The 12,093-nt window shown below is 51.1% G+C and overlaps 1 protein-coding gene across 1 annotated transcript in view; it reads right to left on the bottom strand.

Annotated features, from left to right (window-relative positions):
* NID1 (nidogen 1) overlaps window positions 1-9,469 on the bottom strand; it is a 79,632-nt gene extending 70,163 nt beyond the window's left edge. Inside the window, exon 1 of the mRNA XM_031460815.2 lies at window positions 9,143-9,469. Within this exon, the coding sequence (XP_031316675.2) occupies window positions 9,143-9,370 (228 nt within the window). The 5' untranslated portion in view covers window positions 9,371-9,469. The remainder of the gene's footprint in view (window positions 1-9,142) is intronic.
* Between the last annotated feature and the right edge of the window lie 2,624 nt (window positions 9,470-12,093).

The following is a 12,093-nucleotide window of genomic DNA, read 5'->3' as shown; positions in this document are numbered from 1 at the left end:
CACGGGGCTTGAGTGTGGCGTGCCTGAGCGACCTCACAGGACTGTTGCCTGTCTCAGATGAAATAACATGAGCAAGCCCCCTGGCTCCCACCTCGAAAGAGTTCTGGAACCCACAACCCGTGTCTACACACCATCACCACCTCTCACCCGGACCCTGGAAACAGGTGTAGCCGTGGAATTCACTCTTCCTCCTCCACACGCCGCTAAACGTCCTCCACCCAAGAGGCAGCATAGTTGTTTAGGAATCCTTTATAATAAGACTTCTTATAAGGGAAGTTTGCAAACACACACTGAAGAATAGTACAATGAACCTCCACACAGTCATCGGTTGGTTCCCAAAATTAACCACATGCTCTGTTCTTCTTTTATCCTTCCTTCCATACATATGCATGTTTATTTTTTAATTTTTTGAAGTATTTTAAATACAATCTCAGACAACAAATGATTTCCCCTGTCAATAGTTCCATGTGGATCTCTTCTGCAGAGGCAGTTTGTCTCAAAGATGTCTTCCACAGCCACTTTGCTCCCATCAGGAACCAACAAGGGCCTCGCCCTGCATTCGGTTAACATGTCTCTTAAGCCTCTTTTAATCTCTACCAGTCCTCCCTCCTTTTCCTCTCATGCCATTTATTTGTTGGAGGAATGGGAATCTTTGAATGATCCAGCAATCCCACTCCTGGGCATGTATCTGGAGGAAACGCTAACTTGAAAAGATACATGCACCCCAGCATTCATAGCGTCTCTATTTACAACAGCCAAGACATGGAAGCAACCTGAATGTCCATCGACAGATGACTGGATGAAGAAGATGTGGTGTATACATTATATACACAATGGACTACTACTCAGCCATAAAAAAGAAGGAAATAATGCCACTTGCAGCAACGTGGATGGACCTGGAGATGATCGTAGTAAGCGAAGTAAGTCAGAGACAAAAACCGTATACCACTTACATGTGAAATCTAAAAAAATGATACAAATTCTATGTACAACCCAAAAACAGACTCACAGGCATGGAAAGGCCAAGATTAAAAAAGCCACTCAGAAGAGCAGTACAGAAGTTGCCAGAAGACACGCTGAAAATGTGACCCACCGGAAGAACCAAGTAATTGGTTTCTCGAGTGTGAGCGCCAGGCTGACGCTGCAGCAGGAGTTCACCCCGTGGGCAAGGTGACAATTTGACGGTCGTGGGTGACGTCTGCAGATGCTGCACTGAGAGGCAAGAACCTTGAAGAGATGTTTGCGCCGATGGACAAATATGAACACCGGTTGGAAATGCTGGGTGTTCAGTCCCAACAAAGGGAGGCCATGGTGAGTGGTCCCGCACCCCTGACAGCACCGCAAACCAAGCGGATCTGCTGCTTCAGGGGAGGGCAGCTTTGGGAGTTCAGATTTGCAGACACACACGACTACATATAAACCAGGGGAACAGCAAGGTCCTACTGTTCAGTGCAGGGAGCTACACTCAACACCCTGCAGTAACCGATAATGAAACAGAACGTGAAAGTCAGTGTACGTATGTATATGTATGACTGAAACATGATGCCGTGCACCAGAAATGACGCAACACTGTCAACCGACTTTACTTCAATTAAAAAAAAAGAAACGGCAGCTGAAGCTGGCCCTGATCTCAGATGGAAACAGCACGGGGCCCACTGGTTCTGCTGGTACCCAGGCTGTTTCGACAGAACCCGGGGAATTCTCAGAGACTCCCTCGTCTGCACGACCAAGAGTAATTTTTAGAACTGGCGCTTCTGTTTACTTCACTTGCTTCTGATAAAAGACATTTTCACATCTTGAGGTCTTGGAAGTCATTCTGGCTTATACATAATGTAACTCAGATTTGATGCTAACTGAAACAGCCTGTTGGTGGCCTATCAAACATACACTGTACAGCTGCGTTCATTACTGAAGAAGAGGGCGTGGTGACCAGAAGTAAAGAATGTCTGTTAGAAATAAAGATTCAATGCCTCCCCTCCTGGGACCCCAGTGCTGGTCCTTTTTGATGGTAAGACTCCCCTCCCAGGTGCCGAGGCCACACACGGACTCACCACGTACGTGCTGGCCTGCTTTGTTCTTGTTGCTGTTGTTTTGAAACCTAGAAGGGATATATCCCTGACTTGTCTGATGTTCTTTGTTCTGACAAGACGTAACCCTGTGCTGGGAGCCCTGCTTCTCCAGAGCAGTTCCTCAGGGTCATCTGAGAGGCTGTCTTCCAGATTATAGTCCTCAGTTTGGCTCAAATAAAACTCTTTTCTATTCCTATTATAGATTGTTTATTGATTATTTTTGTCCACACTTCTAAAATATTTTGTGTGTATATACAGATAAATCACACCAAGAACACCATATATGCCAGAAGGCTTAAACACTATTTTTTTTAACTGAAGTACAGTGCGTTATAGTGTTGTGTTAGCATCTGGTGTACTGCGTACTGATTTGGTCATACATATATATATATATATATATATATATATATATATATATATATATATAGATCCCTTTTCATATTCTTTTTCATTATAGGCTATAACAGGATATTGAATATCATTCCCCGTGCTGTACAGAAGGACCTTGTTGTTTATTTTATATATAGTAGTATGGATCTGCTAATCCCAAACTCTCAATTTATCCCTCCACCCCCAGCTTTCCCCCCTGGTAACCACAAGTTTGTTTTCTATGTCTGCTAGTCTGTTTCTGTTTTGTAAATAAGTCCATTTGTGTCATTTCAAACACGACTTGTATGCACGCTTTCTTTTGCCTTGCTGTACTTCCCAGCACACTAAGAAATTGCAGGGAGTTTCCACCTTGACATAGTTTATGGTTCTGTATATTATGCATGAAAGTATGAGGGGCATATCTTTGTAGCTGTTGTTGACAAAGTAGCATCAGCTTGGTGTGTATGAAGCATCTTTTGCAAAAGTTACACCAAAAACCTAGCACCAAAGTCCTACAGAATAAAGCGTAGAACAAAGGTTTTGGTTAAAAAAGAAAAAGACACAATTAAAAAAAAAAAGACATCTCTGCTCTCAGGGAAGAAGCAAACCCAGTTTTAGAGCACGTCACCCCAGGACCCCACTGCACTGTCTTCTCTTGCCTCACTGGCCACCCCCTTTCCGTCCCCGCTGCTGGTTCCTCCTCTTTTCTCTGATCTGTGGGGACCCCCCCAGAACTCTCCTCTGTCTACACATACTCCCTCGGTGGAGTTCACATAGCTCTCCTGTTTTCAAGACCATCTGTGTGCCAGTGACTTTAAAATTTACATCCAAATCCCAGGCGTCCCCTCCAGACTCCAGGCTCCAGACTCAGACAGCCAACTGCCAACTTCATCCTGAATCCCCCGCTTAGTGAAGGACCACCCACATGCACCATATAACTTACCTATTCATTCTGCTTGCTGTTTACTTTCTTGCTCCCATCCCTCGCTAGAATGTAAACTCCTTGAGGGCAGGATTTCGAATTAGAGTTTCCTCCAGATGTATGTCCAGGAGTGGGATTGCTGGTTCTTTGGAAGTCTATTTTTAGTTTTTTTTAAAAACTCTCCATACTGTTTTCCACAACGGCCGCAACAAACTACATTCCCACCAGCAGTGTAGGAGGTTCCCTTTGAAAGCAAGTTTTGTATTGACAGACAGGTTAGGGTAAAAGTGGGAAGAAAATCAGAAGATCTTGAAAGAGGAGTTAAATGTACCCTACTGAAGGAAAGATTCCTATATGTGAGTGACAGAATGAAACTCAGTTTGTGGAAGATGTACGTGGGGGGGGGGGATGTGTGTAAGAGAGAAAGACAGAGAGACAAACTTCTTAAATAATAACTAATTCATTTCTCCATCCTTATGAATCAAGACATAAATAATACCACATGCAATAAAATCACGTTCTAGAAATCCTATTGGTCTGTAGGCGATCGGAGCTTTCAGTCAGCATGAGACGACCAGCAAGAGTAAACGGCGGAGACACAGCTCCACACAAAGGAGGAAAGCGCCTTATCCGCCCTGCACAGCCTCACCATGTTCTTGAAGAGCTCTCGCCTGCCCGGGGAGGTCGGGCCATCGGCCCAGGGGGTAGAGCTCCTGCAAAGTGCCCGCTGGCTCGGTGAGCTGGCTGCGGTATACAGACTGGTCCCTTCTCCACTCAGCCTACCCAGGATGGGGTCCAAAGAATGGCTGGTTTCATCACTGGGACAGTCACATGCCGATTCACCATTCAAAAATAAGAGGTTATTGGAGGGCGCGGGGAGGGTTGCAACCGGAGGTGGAGCACGTGCGTAGCATGCACGAGGTCCTGGGTTCCACCCCCGGTACCGCCTTGGGGAGAATCCGATCTTATCCTGCAGTGAGCCTGCCACGCCCCACAGGAGCAAGTCGGGGAACCAAGGTAGCTCCTCAGCCACCGTGGAACATTCCCCAGCAAAACCCTCTGCCTTTGAACAGCTCTCAAGTTAAGGTAGAGGCATGCGACGCTGAGATACCATTAGACCAGCAGCTCTTGAACATTTTGGTCTCCTTTATACTCTCAAAAATTATTAAAGAGCCCCCCCCAGAAGCTTGCGTTTATGCTGATCAATAGTTAGCGTATCAGAAACTAAAACTGAGAAAACCCTAAATATCTGTAATACTTCAACAATAATGAACTCATTACATGTTAACGTATTTTTTTTATGAAAGTAAAACCCAAAAGCAGCGAGGGAGAGAAGTGTCGTTGCTTTGCATTTGTACAAGTCAGCCTGACATCTGGCTTAGTGGAAGACAGCTGGATTCTCCTGTCTTCTGCATTTGATCTGTCGTGACAGGTACCACGACGTGTGAAGATATCACCCATCACGTAGCCTCCAGTGAGCTCACGATGTACATGAGGGCACGGAGTATGAAAAGCAAATTACATTTTCGTTTTATTGGGGAAAGAGTTTTGACCTTGTGAGTTTCCTGAAAAAGCCTCCAGGACACCCAGGAGTCCCCAGACCGCACTGTGAGGACCATTGAGTCGGGGCATCACTAACGGCACCCTTTCCACGGTCTCTGAACCCAGCCCTCAGACTGTTTCTTACTCTCCTATCTCCTCTTGTCAACTAGAGTCAGGGCTTCCACTTGCCTCCCAGCCTGACCACTCGCTTGAAGGTCTACAAGATCCAGGGCATCTCCACATTCCGGTCCCCAATGCCACAGACTCACCCTGGGTTACTGCCTTTCCCCTCAGGTCAGCCCCCTCAGCCATCTCCTCACTCAGTCCTCAGGACCAAGAGCCCCTCCCTCCCTGCCTCCTCCACGTCCGATGTGGGACTGGTCAGGATGCAGCTTAGATCCCCCAGGCTCACCCACTTCTCTCCTTGCCTCCCTTTCCTGTACGCTCTCATCCCCATGTCTGGACAAATCTGCAACTTACCACACTGGTTCTCCTGCTCCCAAACTCTCCCTATCTGTTTGTTCATGCTTTCTTGCAAACCACCCCCAGCCATGCCATTACCAAAGGGAAAAGAGTAGGGGAAGTGGGGAGGGATAAATTGGGAGTTCGGGATTTGCAGATACCAACTACTATATATAAAACAGATAAACAGCAGGACCCTACTGTATAGCACAGGGAACTAAGTCCAACATCTGGTAATAACCTATAATGAAAAAGAATATATATGTGTATGACTGAACCACTATGTGGTATACAAGAAACCAACACACATAGTAAATCAACTATTCTTCAATTAAAAAACAATTAAAAAAAAAAAAAAAAAAGACGGGCATGCCTTGTGACCAGTGACAGACAGACAGCGTAACCCACCAACCATCAGCCTGGCCCTGACCCTCCATGTAATGGATTGCATCCTATGGCCCCTCATGGTCACCTATCCCCGTATCCATGCCTGTTGCCAGTCTCGGAACCCACTGACTCTGGGCTCAGCCATGAAACTGGCTTTAGTCCACAAGGACCCTAGCAGAGGCTTCAAAAAGCACTATGCATTTCTGCTCCTTATAGCTCTGACATCCCCCTGAAAAAGGACATGCTTGAGCTGGCCCTCTGAAGCAGCACTGCCTGACAGAATTTTTAGTGATGATGGACACATTCCACAGCAGCACTGTCCAATCTAGTAACCACTAGCCACCTGAGGGTGCTGCACATTTGACATGTGGCTACTGCGACTCAAAAGCTGAAATTTTAACACTATTTAATTTTAATGAACTTAATTGAAAATGAAAATAGCTACACAGAAAACTTAATTGAAAATGAAAATAGCTACCATTCATGGCACCCATACCAGGCAAAACAGCTGTGGAGGATGAGAGACCCATGGAACAGAACCAAATCACCCCAGTTTCTCCCGCTGAAGCCACCCTAAACCAGCCCACCACCTGCTGATTCCAGACACGTAAGCAACAAACAAATGCTTATTGTTACATGCCACTGAGGTCTTGTGGTTGTTTGTTACACAGCAAGAGCTAGCTGATAGATCTCCTGACCCCACCTGCCTACCCAGACAGAACCCTCCTATTCCAACAAATGGGATCATAGCCCTCACTCTCCCAGCATATGCCAAGGTTCTTCCCATCCTCACACATTTGCTCCTGCAGTACCTTCCACTCTGAATGGCCTCTCCAGTACCCCCTTTACCAACTAAAACGGGACCTGTCTTTCAAGTCGTAAATGTAACGTCCTTTGTGAAGTCTCCCCTCACTATAACTCACAGCAATCCCTTGTGTCCATTCTCCATGTTTTAGGCTTGATGCTTGAAAGCATTATGAGTCAGATACAGACTTGGGCTAGAATCCTAGTTGGGGCATTTAACTGGTGGTATGGCCTTGGGTAATTACTAATTATTACTATTTCTCCATCTGAAAAAAGGGGCAGGTTGTTTTGAGGATTAAATAATGTAAAACTAAGACCCCGGAACACACAGATATATTCATTCAATAATTGTTTTCCTTCCCGGTGGGTTTCCTTTCATTTTCCTAATTTAGTGCCCAGAACGGTATAGATCACCTTGTTGATACTCACACTGCCTGTCAATTCACCCTTCGCTCAGGGCCTCAGGAGGGTTTCCATCCGCTCAGAAGAGCACCTACACAGCTGCAGATCGTGGTGGGCACTGGGATGTGTCACCAGACCCCCCTTCAGACCCTGGGAATGCAGCCCTCAGTGGTCAGCCCTCTCTGATGATGGCCTTCGTGGAAAAAACTGCCTCCCTCACGGGTCACACCTCCTTCCAGGGCAGCCCTTATCTAACCACCAATCACTGTTAAGGACATAAAAGCCCAGCCCTCTCAGGAGATTTGAGACTGCGCTGAAAGGCCATCCCACCTCCAGAGCTCCCAGGGGCTGCCTGACACCCTCGCTGGCCTGCATTGCATCTCCCTCTGCTCATCCTTCTTCAGTGCCCTCCCTTCCACAGGTGCGGATCTGAGGAGCTCACCCTAAAGACATAACTTGCCTGTTTACCTCCATCTCAGAGTCAGATTCCTGGGAACCCAATTTGTAGCCCAGGAATAAGACGCAAAGTGAGTTCAGTCTTTCTCATTGACGTGCAGATTAAAAACCCCAGTAGGCTATAAGGTGTGGATTGACAGGAATCACCTTTTAGCAATAGATTTTCTAGGTCTTTAGAAGGTGATGTGGTTAGTCTGATGCCACAAGTAAAGGACGGCAGGAGGTACCAAATTTAACATGGGGGTTCTGAGCTGGGGGTCCATGGACCCCCACAGGGGTCATGAAGAGAATTCAGGGGTCTGTTAACTTAGATGGAAAAAGAAATTCCTTTTTCAGTAACCCCTAACTGACATTTAGAATTTCCTTCCACAATAAAGGCGGGCAACGAAGCACAGTAGAATTAGCACTTAATGACCTTGCCACTATTAGAAGTCAGAGTCTGTCCAATCGCATCATAGTAACCGCAGGTGTCTCCCAATATTGTTTACAGTCCTCATGACCTTGAAAGTTCAGTCACCAGCTGACCCGCCATTGCATCCACGGCTACACCGTGCTGTTTAATATGGTTAAAAAATAAACACATATACTATTTCCTACGACTTAAAAAATTTTTTTAAATTTGTGTTTCAACATAATAGATCTCCTCGGCAAACCTGTGGATTTTCTCTGACGCATTTAAAACCTAAGACGGGGTCTTCACAGGGAGGTCAGGGCAGGCGCCCGCAAGGCGACACGCTCTGCGGGCGGAGGCTGTAAGCACTCACTCTTTCGGCCCAGCCGGCCAGCTGCACGCGGGTGTTGTCCCAGGCGCGGGGGCCCGGCCAGAGGACCAGCACAGCCGTTCCCCCCGCAGGGCCGGCTCCCGCCGCGGCCGGCGGCGCCCCCCACCTCCTGGAATGCGCGCAGCTTTTTATGAAATCCACATGGCGCGCGGCGGCAGGAGGCGGCACCAAACGACTTTCCTGAGGTGACAGCGTCCCCGCGCCGGGCCAGTTTCGAGAAGGCTCCAGAGAACGGGAGGTCCCGGGCCCGCTCCCCATCTGTCCCCCGCCCCCCGTGGTGACAATGCTGCGCGACAGGAAACTGGGTCACCGGAGCGCCCCGCGTCCCCAGCCATGAACCCTGCACTGAAACCAGCCCCACGGCGAGCAGAACCGCTGCCAAGACAAGCCCAGAGTCCGCGCGCGCAGCGGCCGGGCTGCCGGCCCCGCTCCCGGGCGCAGAGCGCGCTGCGGCGGGCTCCCCGGGCCCGCGCGCCAGCGGCGACCCAGCTCCGGCCTGCGGCCTGCACCCCGCGCCCGCGCCTGGTCCCAACCGGACCGGGTTCTGTCCCCAGAAGTCAGGGGACAATGGCGAGTCGCGGACCGACTCCCCCGCGGCCTCCGGAGAGGAAACTCCGCTGGGTCACGGGGTCCGGCAGGGCGCGCGCAGGGCCGCGCAGACGGGGCGGGCTCCCCAGACCCGAGTGCCCCTCCAGCGGCGACAGTGACCCGGCGGCGGGGAGGCGTCGGCGGGCCGGGCGGAGGCGGGAGCCCCCTTGGGCTTGGAGACCCGGCGCCTCACCCCGCACCCCGGCGGCCAGCGGGTCCCGGTCCCCGCCCACGACGCCCACGTCCGGCCCGCTCCGCGGGCGCCCCCGGCCCGCCCCGGGCTCCCTTCCGACGCCAGCCAGCCCCCCACGTCCTCCCCCTCACCTGCCTCCACCTCCCGCCCGGGGTCGCACACTCACGTAGACCGAGTTGATGTCGGATCTGTCGAAGAAGCGGAGCGGTGTGCTCAGCTCCAGGGCTGGGGAGACGCGGTCGTCCCCGGCCTCCAGCTCCAGGTCCCCGTGGCCGGGGCCGAAGGGAAAGAGCTCCTGGCGGCTCAGGCAGCCCCCGGGCCCAGCCAGCAGCAGCTGCAGCAGCAGCAGCGCCCGCGTCCACGCAGCCCCGCTCCGGCGGACCGCGCTCCACATGATCCCGAACTGCCGTCCCGCAAGCCGAGCGGCTCCGCGGCCCGAGGCTGAGGAAGGCGGAGACGTAACCCGACGCCCCGGCAGCCCCTCCACGCCTCCCACCTCCCGCCGTCCCCACCCCGGGAAATAGGGGAGGGGAACCGAGGGGAGATGGGGAGGGCCCCGCCCCGACCACGGGGCGCGCCGCCGAGGCTGCCCAATGGCCGCGAGGGGGAGGGCGAGGGGCGACGCCGAATCTCCCCGCCCTGCGGGCCCGGTCGCCCTCGTTCCCGCGGGGTCATGGGCTCTGGTGGCCGCGATTCCCGAAACCAGCCCACTTCCCAGGGGACGGCCCCTCCCGGAGGGGGGAGCAATGCGCCCGGCTCTGCACCGTTGTCCTCGGGTCAGGGCTAAGTCGTGGAGGTCGGGCGACGCGGAAATGCTCTGGATTCGGGGACACAGTCCACCCCACTGATACCTGGCGGCGTCGGCGGTCGGACCCACAAGCTCAGACTCTGGCAGGAAGAGAGGGTGGTGGGGGCTGGAGGTAGCAAGAAGGGCCTGGACCAGAAGCGCGGCCTTTTGCGCCTTCATCCATTCCTTCAGCGTCGCTGAGTGCCGGATCTGGGGCTCGGTAACGTGGAAATTCGGCCAGAAGTCGGGTTCCACCCTCCCAGGCGGTCAAGAATGTATTAAACATCATTCAGTGCTAGGTGGGGTGGGGTGCCCCAGTGATAAAAGACATTAGGGCTGGAATAAAAGCCAAGGAGAGCTTCTCTGGGGACGTGGCTTGATTCCTGGAAGGGATGGAATTTCACCAGGGAGTCTGGAGAAGGAAATTTCTGGAAGCTGGAGGGCGTGAGCTGTGGGTGTAGTCAAGGTACCATCCCCCAGTGGAGAATTTGGGAAAGGAGTCCTGTTCGAAGTGAAGTCTTTTAATACCAAACCGAGGAATTTGAACTCTCACAGAACTATGGAGAGTCCTTGACAAAGGGACATAAGCCATGTAAGTGGTCTTCTGAATCGTCGGTTGATTATTAATTTGGCACTGGGCTGAAAGTAAAGACTTGGAGGTCTTCAGAAGATCGTTGAAAAGGGGGGAAAAACAGGGGTGAGAGAGGAAAAGGTGGAAACTGAGAAGAGATGAATCAAACAGGCACTGCAATGAAAGAAGAATAAGACCTGATTAGACGTTTGCTTAGGGGGGTGGAGGGGTGGAGGGGAAGGAGAAAAGTTTAAATTGGGTGGAAGGTTTTGAGCCTGGAGAATTGCAAAACCTGTGCTGCCTTTTGCAATCAGGGAATGGGAGCTGGGACTTTGGGAGCTGGATATGTGTTGGATGTCAGACTTGTTAGCCTGGAGAGGTCACCAGGGTATCCCCCATTGCCTGTCGCCTGCTAAAATCAAGGACCTGGGACCGGTTTGGGATAGTTCTCCCAATAGGCAGCAAATTCTATATAGTGTTTAGGGAGCATGAGTTCTGAGTCAGTAGAAAATACAAAGAAGCAGCCAGTAAAATACACACTCATTTTGCAAACACAGTAGCCCTAGCAGGCAGAGACCACCCCCACTTTACAGGGGAGGGACGAAGAGGCCCAGAGAGGTTTGCATCACTTTGCTAAGGTCACACAGCTGGAAGCCTGCGTGGGACCCAGCTCTGGGGCCACCTTAATCAGGACACTAAGTGGCCTCTGTTGCTGCATTTGTTACTCCTGTGGTTAAAGAGTGACTAATGCTGCCTGCAGTCTGTTGCCAAATCCGTTGGCTTTTCCTTCAGCTCCCTCCCAGAACTGCAGCACTTGGGGGCTTGGAGCCTCCGTCCTGCCCCAGGAGCACTTTGACTCTACCATGCCATCCGTAGCCTGAGCTGCTGCGCGGTCCATCTCTGGGCTTCTGCCTGTTCCAACCAAGAGAACTCCATATAGAGGCTCTTCGTCCTCCGTGCTCACCTGTAGGCAGCACGGGCCCCATGACTCCCCATGTGCGCTCAGCCAGCCGCATCCTGCCCACACCCCGGACCCTCCCCTTTCAGAACCCCCATCCCACCTTCTGTCTGACATCAGAGCCACCTCTGGCCTCTGACGCTGTTGCCTGGCCCTGGAATGCTCTCACCCATCTTACGAATTCTCCTTTTTTAGTACTCAGACAGCTTCTGAAACGCCTGTTGGGCCAGGCAGTTTTCCTCAGCTAACGCAGAAGCAGGGGCAGGTCTTCACTTTGGCGGTTCAGAGCAGCTTGGAGTCCAGTCGGCTGAGACTTGCACTGTGCCATTTACCAGCCCTCTAAACTCAGGCAGGGCTCTGTATCCTCCCCATTTGCATGGGATGTCATACCTACCGTCAAAGGATTGTTATGAGGAAAAAATGAGATGATCCTGGAAATAGTCCCAGCACAGAGCCGGGCACAAAGTAAGTGCTCAGTTAATATGAAGCCATCATGACTATTGAATGTACTTTTTTTTAATGATTCTTCTTATTTCAGCATTCACTCAGAATCCACTTGGAGTCAGTCACTGTACTAGGAATTCGAAATACGAAAACCATGAACTCATAATCCCTTTTGTAAGCAGCTCGCTGTCTGTTGGAAGAGGCAGACACAACGGCAACAGAGTGGGATGTTGAACAGACACGCGGAGAGCGACGGCAGACGCCCCTAACTGAACGCCTGCGCCTGCTGGATGCTGTACAGAGCTTCAAGTTTAATACTAACAATTGCTCAAGCTGGTAGCTTTATAGGAGATGAAG

This window comes from Camelus dromedarius, chromosome 8 (genome assembly GCF_036321535.1).
Source record: "Camelus dromedarius isolate mCamDro1 chromosome 8, mCamDro1.pat, whole genome shotgun sequence".
In the NCBI taxonomy this organism is placed as follows: domain Eukaryota; kingdom Metazoa; phylum Chordata; class Mammalia; order Artiodactyla; family Camelidae; genus Camelus; species Camelus dromedarius.
The sequence above is the reverse complement of the archived record's forward strand: the minus strand, read 5'-3'. Positions and strand labels throughout refer to the sequence as shown.